Raw genomic sequence first — 14,953 nt, 5'->3', positions numbered from 1 at the left:
TTACATCTTATCTACACGTTGATGATTCACAAGCTTGCAGAACTCCGCACCTGACAAAAGCTCACTGTTTTGAGTGGTGAGTGAACATTTGACACTCTCCATAATACAAATACATAGGCCTACTGGTGCATTTGCCAAGTATGTTTCGCGAATATCAGATGGGTTTATTAACATTGGCAAATCTATGTCCCTGTAAAGCTATATATAGCTATATATATAGCATCCTAAACTGGCTTTAGGACCAATCAGATGGGAACATCAGGCCAAATTTACCACCAGCAATCCAAGAGTTCTCAATCCACAGAGCATCGTTTGAATTCACAGATGGCTTCCATTAGTTCTTGGTTACTGCCAGCAGCAGGAGCGTACCTAAAGCAGCAAGAGATGGAGGACATGGCCAGAAGTCGGTCTCGATCTTTGGGGTTTCGTCCGGCCGAGGGGCATGAGCAGCAGGGAACTTGGATGATTTGATGATGTCATCAGCGGACTTGCTTTGGGCTGCCAGGGCAGCTGAATCTGAATCAGTATTTTGGGGGAACTGGACTATCAGTGACAGACTTTCATAGGCTGGCAATAAGTGAAGTGCTGGCCATTCAGTTCAAAGCATTTCAGGATTTTTATGTGTAAAAAATCAGTTAAATAGGCATAATGCAATTAATAAATTTTTAATTTGTTGCTTTTTTGGAGTAAAACACCAGTAGGGCTTTGAATGTCAATGGCCAGTACTGCATGTAGTACAGGACGGTATAGTGGACAGAGCACACATGCTACTGCAAATGTATAGATTTTCTTAATATTAAGCATGCAGAAAATGTAGATATATGAACTATATTTTGAAACCAGTAAACACAACTGTTCAAAAGGTGCCATTCAGTTTATTGAAACTAGCCTGATGTGTAGATTTGCAGAGTATGCAAGATAGAGACCAAAGCAGAGTCATCTGAGGTGTCATTGCTTTTTGTTATGGGATCTTCATGCAATTAGAAGGCAGAATCAAAGTGTTATGGCGATTAGTAAAGAAGTAAGGATTTTACTTTCTTGTTGGTTGTGAGGAAGTGATTAAAGAAATAGAAAGAGTCTCAAAGATGAGGAAAGTTTATGATGTCAAATGGTACTTACATGTGAACATAGGATGTGATCATAGCATCATAATCACAAATTAATGGATGGATGGAATCAACACACATAAACAAACATATAAATATAAATAATAAAAATAATTGTCACAAATCATGCTTGCGCACAAACCATAATGACAGGCACCAAAAAACTTTTTTTGGCGTGTAAGACAGATAGATAGATAGATAGATAGATAGATAGATAGATAGATAGATAGATAGATAGATAGATAGATAGATAGATAGATAGATAGATAGATAGATAGATAGATAGATAGATAGATAGATAGATAGATAGATAGATAGATAGATAGATAGATAGATAGATAGATAGAATAAGCTTAAAATTTGAAGCAACCATACCATGCTGTTTGTAGATTGGTGGTTTTCTATACATGTTAATGCCTTGGTCTGTGAATTAGAAAATAAAGATCTAGTTTTAACAACACATTTTTAATACCACCTAAGTTACAAATCGTTATGATCATGATTTGGGGAAATGCGATGCATATAAAGGATGACCAAAATTTCTGAATTATTTGTGACAGTATAAGTACTCAGCATAAGAGGAAAACAAAATCTACCATCAAAACAATAAATAAGAAAAAGCATAGATGCATTATAGAGGGGATTAAAATGAAAGAATGGAGGGAGAGAGAGACTCTCTAGAGAAGAAAAACAGGGAGATGATGCTCCAGCTCCTACCTGGGACGTGGAAATGTTTAGGGGTCAGAGAGAGGGTCGGGGTGGCCGGCCGAGAGGAAAGGGGAGAACTCCGGCCACTGGATGGCTCAGTGCCTCCAAACAAGAAGAACAGAATAAGCGGGAGAAAGAAACGAACATAAAAAGAAAGAAAGAATAAAAGATGGAAAGAAAGAGAGAATAATGCCGGAATAAATCTTCACTGACGGACAGATGGACGAACAGAAAAGGGCTTCAACAGAGAGGTGACAGAGAGACGGACTGGACCGTGTGCGTCGGCCCCACAAAGAGAACAGGTGTTGAAGGATATACAGATTGGAAAAAGAGGAATGCCTCAGGAAAGTAGCATGCAAATACTTCAGTCACGAACACGGTAACATTCACCACCACAATAAAATATATATGTAAAATTCACATTGTTAGGAAGCCTTTGTGTCTGATGGAGATATGACTGAATATCCTTTAAAAAATAGAAATAAATGTAAGCATGCAGCATACATGTTCCAAAAATTAGTGGGCTGCCTACATAGACAGCATTTCAAGACATAACATGCACTCCCCAGCAGTTACAAAAGTTCCCCACAAAAGAAATCCCACACTGTAAATTGTTTCAAAAAGTTGTTTCAACTTAAAATAATTTGTAACCCCGCTGACTTAAAAAGTTTAGTTTAGTCAACTTGAAATTTTAAGTTACTTTATTTAAGTGACAACTGTAATATTTTAGTTGACTAAACTAAATTTTAAGTCAGTGGGGTAAGAAATTATTTTAAATTGAAACAACTTTCTTTTTTTTTTCTTTTTTTTTTTACAGTGCACCATACACTGAAAAGATCTCCATTAATCCATAAAGGTGGAAAAATTGAGAAATGCTGACTTTAAAGATTTTTTCTTTACATATTTGATTAAAAAATAGTAATTCAAATTGGATTATTTTATGCAATACTATGTGCTTTGTATTATTTATGCCTATTTAAATATTAAATAACAACAATAATATAATTAATATTTATTGTGTTACTTTAATTTTGAGTTAATAATAATTAGTAGTAGTAGTAGTAGTATTTATTTGTTGTATGCAATTATCAATTTTTTTTTAATTTTTTTTTAATTTTGAGAACATTTCTTTGCAGTTTTACGATATTCAATTATCTATTTTCATGGCAATCAAATCTATCCCCCAAATAATAGCAATATAATGCAAATAATAATGAAAAATATTATTATTATTATTTGGGGATATGCTTGATTGTCAAAAATTATATAAAAGACAGACATGAATATATATGATCCCCAGAATTATTGGTTATGCAGTGTTTTAAAATACAAGTTTCATTTCAGTTAGGATGCCACCTTAGTAGGCAGCTGCCTAGGCAGTAAACAGCAAGGCAGCTCACTATGTTTTGGAACAGAGTTATTAGTATAAGAGTATTAGTAATGTCACAGTGACTTGGTTAAAAGGTTAAAGGACTGTCATATAACTTGTTGGTTAATTAACTGTCAAATAAACCAAATTCGGAATGGTCAAAACACAGGAGCAGCATGCTTCTGAACTGCCACAGGCACCAAATTGCTCTACACAGAGTCAACAACAGCCATGAAGCCAAGACATACCTATGCAGAAAGAATCTGTGGAGAGGACAGAGGGACATTACACACATGAGCATGTGATTAGTAAACTATGCATTAGCAACTTGATTAGATGTGCTTCAGTTGGATTTACAGATCAAACGCAGCCCTTGACCTCATAAGAGTACCATTCAAGCATTTCAACTCCAGGACTTTCTCAAATAGAGCCGTCAAAAGCATAGCTTTACAAGCTAAAAAGTCACAGTTAGGACATTTCAGCAGGCCTGAATCAGAGGAGGGTGGATTTGCATCTACGGAACGATATTGACACTGAGAATGAGGTGAAGAGGTCGTGCAACGGGGAGTGGAGAGGCCTTACCTTTGTTATAGGGGAGGAAGTGATGTCGGAAAGGGGAGGTAGGGCGCGTGTCGCTGGAGCGCAAAGAGGAGCAGAGCTTCAGCATTCCTGCCGGCCGCTCAGAGAAGAGGAAGAGGAACAGAGGAGGAGGATGAAGGAAAAAAGAGGATGGAAGGAGCACATGTGAGCAGAGGAGGGAGGCAGGCTACAAGTTCAGGAGGAAACGGAAAGCAAGAAAAGGCAACGTGAAAGCGGCCAAAATGTTGTAAGGATATCTCGCTCATCCATACACTCCACTGGAATCCTATGGAGGGAGGATTTGGATCATTTCATTTGACTCACCTGGTCTGTGAAAGTGCTGGGGCGACTTGGACAGAGGGGGTATGTAGTTATGGCGGTGGTAGACCGGAGAGCCGATGGAGCCCTGACTGGTGGATCTCTGCATGATCCGCTCCCTCATGTCATAACAACCCTATCATACACATGCACACATAACATTACATATGGGAAGGTTCAGAACATATTCACATTACTAAAAATTTAAAATTAAAATTCTGTTATTTACTCTGTTTTTACGATATTTTGAATAATGGTGGTGGGTGACCAAACAGTTTTAGTCTCCATTATATATTTAGACCAAGTTATGGAACTCAACTGAAACTGGTTACCAGCATTCCTCAAAATATCTTTGTGTTTCACAGAAGAAAGGATGAGGTTGCTAAATCATGACCATAGTTTAATGGACATGTACTATTGACTCTATAGCAATAAAGAAGACTAAGCATTATAAACAGCCTCTAACCTCAGCGGATAGGGTGGGAGACAGTGTCCTTGGAGACTGAAACAGAAAAGGAATAAAAAAAAGCTCTATGTAAGTATGGATCAGAATCAGTACTAAAAGGTAGACAGGAGACTGTATGTGATAGAGCTGGTTAGAATAGCAAATGATATGATTAGGAAAAGGAAGTTAAATCATGCCACAGCAGTATATGCGGTATAAGTCCCAGGAATGAGTGGCTTTGTATATTAGGAAAGCTGTTTGATGAGTGAATATGACAAATATGTTCAACTTAATGTTAAAAGCACAAAATAATATTTTTTTATGTTTCTGGGAAAAAAAAAGTTTGACCATTTATTTGACCAAAATTACAATAAAAACAGTGATATTGAACATTTTTATTACAATTTAAAATCACCATTTTCTATTTGAATAGATTTATTCCTGTGGTGCAATGCTGAATTTTCAGCAGCCATCAATGTCACATGGTCCTTTAGAAATCATTCTAATATACTGATTTAGTGCTGAAGAAACATTTCATAATGCTAGTGCTGTAAAAAGTTTAATATTTTTTATGGAAACTGTGATCCGTTTTTTGTTGTTGTTCAGGATTCTTTGATGAATAGAAAGTTCAAAAGGACAGAATTTATTTGAAATAGATTTTTTTGTAACAATGTAAAAGCCTGTAACTTTTGATCAATTTAATGCATCATTGCTGTATAAAAGTCAAATGATTTTTTTTCTGACCCAAACTTTTGAATAAAATTAAAAATTTAATAAATAAATACAAAACAATCCAAAAAAATCTTAAGCTTAGTTGTGTGTGTGTATTTGTAAGATTCACTCAGCTGTAGCTGGGACAAAGACAGACAGACATTACAAACATGAACACACTCCAGCATGACACTTTTGAGTATTTGCCATTAATTAAACAGAGGACTTCTTCCAGTGCTCAAGAGTCAGCTGAAGATCAGTGCCATCTTCATGAAGAGCACATTTAAGAGAGAGAAAACTGTGGCAGGGTTCAGAGGGAGGTCACTGACAACTTACTGTTTCTGCGGACAGTGAGGAGGGGTCTTGTGGCAGGGTCTGGGAATGTGGACACAGAATTAAAATCACAAAAAATAACATCATGTTATGCGTCATGGAAACAGCTGTGTTTTCTGTGAACCAACATGCATTGGATGATGTTTTAAATGAATGTAATGAAGGTGAAAGAAGAATGGCAAAAAAGCACTTGCAGTGTTCATTTTGAATGTTAGATGCTGTCCCATGTTATGATAAATATGTGACACAGATCAGCTTTACGCTATGTTTTCTGGGAAAATGAATATACACCATTGCCAAGGCACATGTAGAAGCTTGAAAGATTCTTCAGTTTTCCACTGGGTTCTTGAGTACACACTTAAAGTTACTGTCACTAGCCAACTAATATAAAGTACTTACAGAGTGGCTATTCAGATGAGAGTTCAGAGAGCAGCCAATGAGATGAGAGAAACTAGGTTTAAGAGGCATTAGATGTTCATGATTAGGTAAGGTTTTGTAAATTAATATGTTAGTTGTGTTCCTGTTAGTTTGGGTGGTGATCCACAAACTAACTGGTTATGTCAGCAGCCTTATTTCTATCCTGCTTACACTTACTGTGGCTCTGCCTCTGGGAGGGCTGCCACCTGAGGCTTTGACAGGCTGTAGGGAAGGAAAGGGGTTGAGTCTGGTTACTCTATGAACTTGTCGGTGACTGAATAATATGGTATGCATTAAAGGAATATTCTTGGTAATTTTCATCTTGATTAGAACAGACTATAATTCTGTTAACTTTAATACACTTAAAATAGAAGTCTATTTGGTTACTACTCTCTTTCAAAAGTATAACTTCAAGTGTTGACAAACTGCTGTGATAAAACCACTTACTGACCCTTTCTGTGCAGTTATATCTGCTATACCAACATAAAATCATGAATGGTTAAAAAAGTAAACCCATATACTTTTGCTTAATCAGTATTTTGGTCTTGTTTTCCAATGGAAATATCTATACATCATTCAAATAAATTTTGGGGTATTTATAAAAAAAGAAAAAAGAAAAAAAAGAAATTCATACTTTTGGGATGCATTATATTGATCAAATAAAAATTCAAATAAATGCTGTTCTTTTTCATTTTAAATGTTAAATGTCATTAAAGAATCATTTTAAAATGCATCACAGTTTTTTATTGATATTGATTATTAATATAATTGATAATAACAAGACATGATTTCTCATCATGTCTTTTTCATGATGAGAAATTCATAGCTGCTGAATTTTTTAATTTATTATTTTAAAATATATTATAACAATATATTAATATATTATTATAACAGAAAAGAGTTAATTGAAAATGCTATAATATTTCACAATACTGCTACTTTTATGATCAAATCAGTGAAGCCCTTATGAGAAATTTCTTTGAAGAACAATAAAAATGAAATTATTTTAGGAACATTATCAATTAAATGGTATAATATATGGTATAATGTAATTGCTGCAATTTTTATTTTATTTCAATATGTTGGTAATGCATATCCAAAATGTCCTACACCTAAAACGCAGTCCCTCCTGATAATTTAGACAACTTTATAGCACTGAGAAAAACAAAACAAAACACACATTTCTACTCAATAATCAACGTAAGTGCAAACAAAAATGTGAGGTTCAACCCCCCGGACCATTGCTTGATAGACTTCAATTGTAAGTGTGTAATAGTAAATAAATTTTCTATTTGTTTATACACAGTCAAGGACAAGTCTAAATTATTGCCTTTGGCAATCAACCACAGATGCAGATGAAAATAACCCGGAAATATCCCTTTAACGCGCATATCCATCACCGCAGATTGTTTGAGATTTTGATTCCAGTCATCAGGTGGCGCTGTGACACTGCTGTCTCTACACATAGAAGGCGCACAGGCATTTTCAGGTACAGCAGAACAATGTTTAATAGACAAAGGGAACCCAAGAGCAGTCACAGAGAATAAAAAACACATTTCTCATACATTCTTTTTCATGCATAAACATACAGCTAACATGTTGACAGGAATACATGCAATGTACATGATCACATACAGAGAAATGAGCAAATACACGCACTTGCTCACATCTGCTCTGTCTGCGGCCTGAGAGCCTCAACCAATAGTGTTTTTTGGAACACTAATGGGATCATGGGGTCAGAGAGCTATTATGGTTACTGTGACAGAGTATGGACCTGGGGATGGGATGGTATTATCACAAAGATGGAGCTTTGGAAGGGTTGGGTCTGTTATATAGGGGTAGTCTGGTAGCATCTAGGTGGCCAAAGTGGCCAAAACCCCATGTGCTGGTTTGATAATGGAGACTAGACCAGTGGTTCTTAACCAGGGGGCCGGGGCCCAGCAAACTTCTAAGGGGGCTGCAGGAAGTCTTTAATGTATTTAAATTATTAAATTACTTTTAATAATATATATATATATATATATATATATATATATATATTTGTTTTTTTTATTAAAATGTATAATTCTAAAAATAAACATCAAGATGTATACTGAAACTGTTGATCTATTTTCACTCAATAACTATTGATTATTGTTTATAACAATAACTTGTTATTTGAGAACATAACTTCTGGAATGACAAAATGAATTATGGTTAATTATCTGATGTATTTATTTAAAACATTAATTTAATATATCAATAAAAATAAAAAAACAATATTTTTTCATAATTGTGAAATTACTATTGTTTTTATAATAAAGAACATAACTTATGGAATCACAAAATTAATTGTAATTAATTAATTTAATATAACAATAAAAAAACTGAAATTTCATATTTTTATATTTATTTTCCATCTATAAATATTATTTTTATTAAACAACATGCCGTTCTGCAAAACAGAGCATTAATTCTGATTCTGATTCATTCTGAATGTTAGTTAATTTATTTAATTAACCATGTGAATTAATTCAATATATCAATAAAAAAGTTAAAACATCAGCAACTCTGTCATAATTACTGTTGAAATACTAAAGATGGCTTAGTGTATATGAAGTGGGCCTTCAAATAAGTGACCCTGGATCACAAAACCAGTCTTAAGTGTCAATTTTTGTGGCCGAGATACAACTATTTGAAAATCTGGAATCTGAGGGTGCAAAAAAATCTAAATATTGAGAAAATCGCCTTTAAAGTTGTCCAAATGAAGTTCTTACTAATTAAGTTTTGATATATTTACAGTAATAAATTTACAAAATATCTTCATGGAACATGATATTTACTTAATGTCCTAATGAATTTTGGCATAAAAGAAGAATTGATCATTTTGACCCATACAATGTATTTTTGGCTATTACTACAAATATACCCCAGCGACTTAAGACTGGTTTTGTGGTCCAGGGCCACATATTGTGTTGGGCAGTGGAGGCCCTAGAGTTAAAAAGGTTTAGAACCACTAGAGATGGTTGGTTAAGAACCACTAAACTACAGTAGACTGTCCAGATCTCCAAATTGACATACAAGGATGTTAAATGTATAGAGTATGGCTGTTCACATAATTGTAGGCAGGTGCATTGTCTGATTTGAGGTATAAGAGCTAAAGTTAGCTTTTTATGAAAGCCACACCTATGTGGCTATTTTTTATGAAAGCCACGTCCAAAAAATGAGAATTAATAAATATATAAGCATAAATCTGCGACATCATAATGCCTACACAGCCATACAGTGGCTATGTATATCATATTAGGTCATAATAGCACATTGTTTGTTTATTAGAAAGACAGTAAAAGTTTACAATTTGGGTTACCTCTCCAGGACTGTGCCTTCCTTGTCTTTCCAGGGTGGAGGAGGTGGAATGGAGAGACTCATAGGATATCATATCTGGACGTTCTATATCATAAATGGCCTTGACTCTGGGGATGGCTGCTAGGTCCTTGTAATCAATAATCTCATTGTCTACTTTTGCCTGGAGGAAGGAGAGGATGAGGGACACAGGGGAGGGAGGGGACACATAGGTGGAGAAACACAGGGAGAAAAGGTGTTGATGAGGAAGAGGTCAGGGCACAGGTTAAAGGTCATCCACATCACATCTGACCAAAGCTACAGCTGTCACAAAGGTCATCACACAGGGTGAATGTACACTTATTTGGAAAGATGAACGATTGTTTTTGGAGGCATGCTTATGAGAAAAGCTACCTGGCTTAACATTTGCTTAACAGTGTTATTGTAAATGATTCTCTAAATTCGGTTACATGCTGAAATGATGCTACAGATATCAAATGCAAGGCGAAGGCAAAGAGTGGAGAGAAGGTGAACTCCTGTGCTTTTCCTGCATGTTTTTTTTTTACATTGACCATGGAGTGTACCAGCATCAGAATCCATTGTGGACTGAGTGGTGATATCTGACAGACTCAGGAAACGATTGGGGGCGCCGATGACTGGGACTCACATAGATGGTATGACCTGGAGATCCAGGGATGCTCGAGCCAGGTCTCGAACAGATACTCTCAGACGATGACCTTGTGGGCTGCGGGAGAATGAGATGTTGTGTTAGCAATAAGCTCAAAATAATGCACACACTCATAGATGCCAGTGGGAAGCTTAAGGGGGTAACTGAGCTAAAAATGAACGTTTTGTCAACAGTTACTTATTCTCATGTCATTTCAAATCTATATGACTTTTGTTTTTCAAAAGAACAGAAATGGAGAAGGTTTAAAGAATGCTCACGCTGCTCTTTTTCATAAAATGGAAGTGAATGTAAACTGGGCCTTTCAAGCTACAAAAGAGGACAACAAATGCATCATTAAGTAAACATGCACGACATTCAAGTCTTCCAAAGCCATACAATATAGTTTGTTTTTTTGCGGAGCATACTGAAATTTAAGCTGTTATTTGAATGTTTTAATGTTTTTGGATGCTTAATTGCATGATAATTGCAATTATAGTTTAAATTTAAATTAATTAATTTAATTTCATAATTACTTCTAATTTCTTACATAGTTTCTTGCATATTTAAAAAAGTACTTCTGAATTTAATAACACACATTATTACTAAACTCATATCATTAAGTCACGTATTTATATATATTTGTTATTACAAATTTGTAATGATGAATTCGCAATTTAGTACATTTAAAATATATTAACTTTAAATGTAATATCGAGTGTACTTTTTAAAGCCAGATTAAAAAAATATAAAAAGGTAATGACTTAAAAATGTACTTTAAAGTAAAACTTAAAAAATGCACTTTTAGGAATTGAAGTACACTACAAATTCATGTTCAGCTTAACTAAGCACACTTTTTCATAAGGGAAGTCAGACAGGTTTTAAAGACATGAGAATGCATGACGAGAGTAAATGATGACAAAATATAAATTTTTGGGGGCGAAGGAGGCATATTTTTTGGCTTTCATTCAGCACAAATTAGAAAGCCACAGGGTTTCCAGCTCCTGTTGCCTAATACTCTAATACAAGCCTGCATTCTCTTTCATATCATACAATATGCAGCCAGTGCAGCCAATCCCTCATTTATGACTCTTGGTCAAACGTCACCAAAAACACCTGAATTGCACGACTTTAAGAAGAATGTTCTGTATGAGAGGCCATTTCTGTTAGCTTCATGGTGAGCTCATATCTGAGATGGCTCTGCATGAAGAGTCAAAGAGCCGTCATTCCTGTAATGGTGAATGGAGCGCTGGAAGGGCTTGAGCCACATGCCTGCAGCGGTGAAAAGCGTAATGGTTCACACACAGGCTATTATGGGGAAGTTGGCGAGGGGGGAAAGCCCTCTGCTGGTGGGTGACTGAAAAGGCAAGATTTGCAAAACACACTCAGGGTTCCTCAATCTGCTGCCAAAAGCAGAATACAGTACCTGCCTTTCTGATTGGTGCAGAGATGTTACTGAGGGTGGAAGGGGCTGTGAAGGAAAAGGCATCACAGGATATGACATCACACTCAACAAAACACTTGAATCATCCACCTTAGCCAGCGGTCATCTAACTCAAGCACTACATCCATAGTCACCTACTCACAGCCTTGCTTGCTATCTTATGCATGCAGGCAGATCCTGATTTTGAGGGACAAAAGGTTATTTTTTTGTGAATTTAGAAACATTTCTATGGGGATTATGACCTTACTTGCAGGAGGAGAGAGCAAGCATATTCAATCATACTGTGGGGGATATAAGTTAACTAATATGAAGCTAAAAAAAAAAAAACACACAGCAGTTCAGTCTTGCTTTGAAGTAAAGCAGGACTCTCTGAGAAATTTGAGTTAGCCGGAAGAATTGCAGTTTGGAGGGAGTGCAGAGCAGAAGACTGCAAACCTCACAACTGCCCAAGGGACGCCGGCCCAGCCGAGAGCCACCTGGGCCCCGGCTCTGAATCTGAGACTGGGGGTAAAAGATATCAAACGGACTGGGTTTTCCTTTAGGATGTTGCCAAGCTGCCTAAGGAGGAAAATCACAACAGAATGGACAAAATACTCACTGACAAACACACACATACATTCTCTTTTCAGCTGAAGCACCTGAGACCTCATTTTAACTTTGGAGCCACCGAGGGAGGTTTTAAAAAGCGCTTTGAAGAATGTGAGCATTTTAAACATCTCCCAAGGTTTTGTAGACTGTTGTTTCTGGGAATACTATGAGGGAGGAGCTCAGCAAAGTTTTCTCTTTCAGACAGAGAGACAGGGCTGATTAAGCGACTGACTGGCTGACAGTAAGAGTTTAGATAGATAGATACTCACTCTGTACTTCTCTTCCACTCTACTGTTGTTCTTACAGTCTGGATGCCATACTGTAGAACCTGAGAGAGAGAAATTAAGATAAAATATGGGTAGGTATATCAGAATTATTTTACCACATGGTCTTTTACAACATTTTTTTCAATAACTACTACTTTTTATTTTATTTTATTATTTTTCTAAAACAATGAAACCACCTGTACTTAGACATGTCCCAAACTATAGTAACATGGTTACAAAAATTGCAATATCCATGAACAACACACAAAAAATAAAACCCTTCAACCCCGTTAACAGCTTAAATAACATGTAGTTTGAACTTCAACCCTGTCACCAAAGTTATCATAAGAAAAATGACTAAACAAATATTTTAATTTATGAGAAGTATACATTTATCAATAACTATTGTTAAATTTTATTTTATTTATTATTTCATCTGATTTCTGAAATTAGAAAATCATCTATATTTAGACATGTCAACTAGTCAGTTTCAAAAGTTTCAAGTGTAATTTTGTAGCCTTATTGTGGAAAGTAAGAGCAATGCTTCAATCCTCTCTATTAAAGGTAGCATTAAACTGTTGTGCTCACCCTGTAAGTACATCTCCTCTCCCTCCGTGAACATTTGATTGCATCGGCTGCATCGTGCACAGCTTGGATGGTAGTGCTTATCTCCTGCCTGTCAGGGGGCAAAGGTCAACATTCAGTGGTCAACATAATTCATAAGAAACACAAGAAAAAACATTCCAGGGAGACACTGGACAAAACAGACTGAAATTCCTTAACATCTGTGACAAAGCGTAAAAGTCTGTGGGGGACAGAGCAGGTGCTGTCACTACATTGCACTTCACTTCTTCTAAAAAAGGCTCTTTCTCTCCTCTTTCCTTCATTCTTTGTATTTTGCTCTCATCACTCCATAATCGTGAATACACCTCTGTTAAGATCTGCAGAGTCACTGTTTACACAGCACACTATCCTGTATTACCTTACCCTACCACACAAAAATATCCTCCTGACCTCCGGATGCTTCCAGGTCAGGGGAACAAAGCACATGCACATATACACACTTAACATACAGATCTTATTTAATAGTTTTAGGCAGCTATATAATGTTGCAAACTGGAAGTGAACCTGCATCACCCAGCTCTACATGTCAGATGCACATGTGCTAACCACTGCAAAACACGGTCCGCCAGCTACAGCTATTGGCTGGAATGCTGATATTTGAGAGCTGGGAGGTTCACCGGGGAGCTGCAAGCCTGAGAAACACTGCAGTCTGTCAGTCCTTTTAAGCTTCGGAGGTCATTCTCAACCACAAGCAGAAAAATCAAAAGTTTATCACAGGGCATGATCACATAGAAGCAAAGATATTGGGGTTTCAGGTGCAGATATATACACTACTGTTAAAAATTATATTAAGAAATTAATACTTTTTTTCAGCAAGGATGCATTAATTTGATCAATAGTGTCATTAAAAACATTTATAATCGCTTTCAGATAAAAATAAGTCTGTTATTTTGAACTGGAGATTGGAGCAATGGCAGCTGAAAATTCAGCTTTGCCATTCAAGAAATATATTTTATTACAAATATATTATAATAGAAAATAGTAACACTATTTCACAATACTCCCGTTTTTGATCAAATAAATGCAGGCTTGGTGAGCATAAGAGACTTCTTTCAAAAACATCTTACTGACCGCAAATTATGAACGTTAGTGTAGCATACCAGTCATAGCTAGAGGTGCAGTACATGCCACGTAATATTCATATGGTTGTGTATGTATGTATTATCACTCTAGGTCATGTAGCCCACATCTGTAAGTCATCTGCAGTACTGTTTCATAATTTTGCTGCTTTCAGTTAGCTCTGGGAATACTGATGAGGCCTGCAGTTCTGACATCTCTCTCTACTTTAAAACCTCTTTAAAACGCTTTTTCTTGAGGCAACACTTTGTCTTACTTCCCTTTTTCTTCTTTTTGATTGGTACCCTTTATATCTGTTCATTTTTCTCCCCTTCTGCATTGTTTTTATTACTTCTGAAAAGCACAGTTCACCCAAAAAAAATGTATTCTGTCATTGTTTACTGAACCTCATATTATTCCAGACTTGTATGACTTTTTTTTCTGTGGAACACAAAGATTTTTCTTTTTGTTGAATATTCTAAACTTTCTTTATTTTATCTTTATTTTTAATTTAATGAAAGTAAATGGAACAGCTAAAATGACAAAAAACAGTATCATAATGGTAGCCCACACTTCAAGTCTCGCCAATATGATAGTTTTGCATGAAAAACCGACTGAACTGTCACTTATTGATAATTTTCCTTTTGCACAAGATCTGAAATGAACTACAAAAGTCATACAGACTCTTTTGACAAAAAGAAACAAATAATATTTTAGTTTGCATTTCAACCATGTTACCGAAATTGTGGTAAGATTTTTGTTTTATATTTATGGGAAATATAAATCTATATAATTCTTTTTCTATTTGAAATTCATATCATAAGTTCACAGGAGCTGTACTGCACCAGAAGACCTAAAGCTTTGTTTATCTCTCTTGTTTCTCATACAGGCACACAATTCAATTGTTTTGTTGTTACTCTATCAGCTGGAGCTCTTGAGTGTTGAGGAGGGAGTTGCCCATTTGGCTCTGCTGCAGGGGAAATATCCCATGGTCCTCTGCTGTC

General features: G+C 35.9%; 1 protein-coding gene across 29 annotated transcripts in view; it reads right to left on the bottom strand.

Moving 5' to 3' along the window:
• LOC306857932 (actin-binding LIM protein 1-like) overlaps positions 1-14,953 on the bottom strand; it is a 73,592-nt gene that overhangs the window by 7,365 nt on the left and 51,274 nt on the right. For 2 of the 29 annotated variants that reach the window (XR_013783180.1, XR_013783158.1), the window contains exons 7-16: positions 12,858-12,945; positions 12,273-12,331; positions 9,975-10,052; positions 9,333-9,491; positions 6,164-6,208; positions 5,573-5,611; positions 4,547-4,582; positions 4,087-4,216; positions 1,482-1,529; positions 370-510 (exon numbers count right to left, since the gene is read on the bottom strand). Coding sequence is in view for 1 of the 29 variants with exons in the window: in XM_079398214.1 (XP_079254340.1) it covers positions 370-516; positions 1,482-1,529; positions 1,824-1,916; positions 3,432-3,446; positions 3,766-3,852; positions 4,087-4,216; positions 4,547-4,582; positions 5,573-5,611; positions 6,164-6,208; positions 9,333-9,491; positions 9,975-10,052; positions 11,398-11,442; positions 11,851-11,973; positions 12,273-12,331; positions 12,858-12,945 (1,192 nt within the window). In the remaining 28 variants the exon portion in view is untranslated. Of the gene's footprint in view, positions 1-369; positions 517-1,481; positions 1,530-1,823; positions 1,917-3,431; positions 3,447-3,765; positions 3,853-4,086; positions 4,217-4,546; positions 4,583-5,572; positions 5,612-6,163; positions 6,209-9,332; positions 9,492-9,974; positions 10,053-11,397; positions 11,443-11,850; positions 11,974-12,272; positions 12,332-12,857; positions 12,946-14,953 lie in introns of all 29 variants that reach the window. The other 27 variants (XR_013783160.1, XM_079398214.1, XR_013783161.1 and 24 more) reach the window with 27 other exon arrangements.

Source organism: Barbus barbus, assembly GCF_936440315.1.
Source record: "Barbus barbus genome assembly, chromosome: 38".
Lineage (NCBI taxonomy): Eukaryota > Metazoa > Chordata > Actinopteri > Cypriniformes > Cyprinidae > Barbus > Barbus barbus.
The sequence above is the reverse complement of the archived record's forward strand: the minus strand, read 5'-3'. Positions and strand labels throughout refer to the sequence as shown.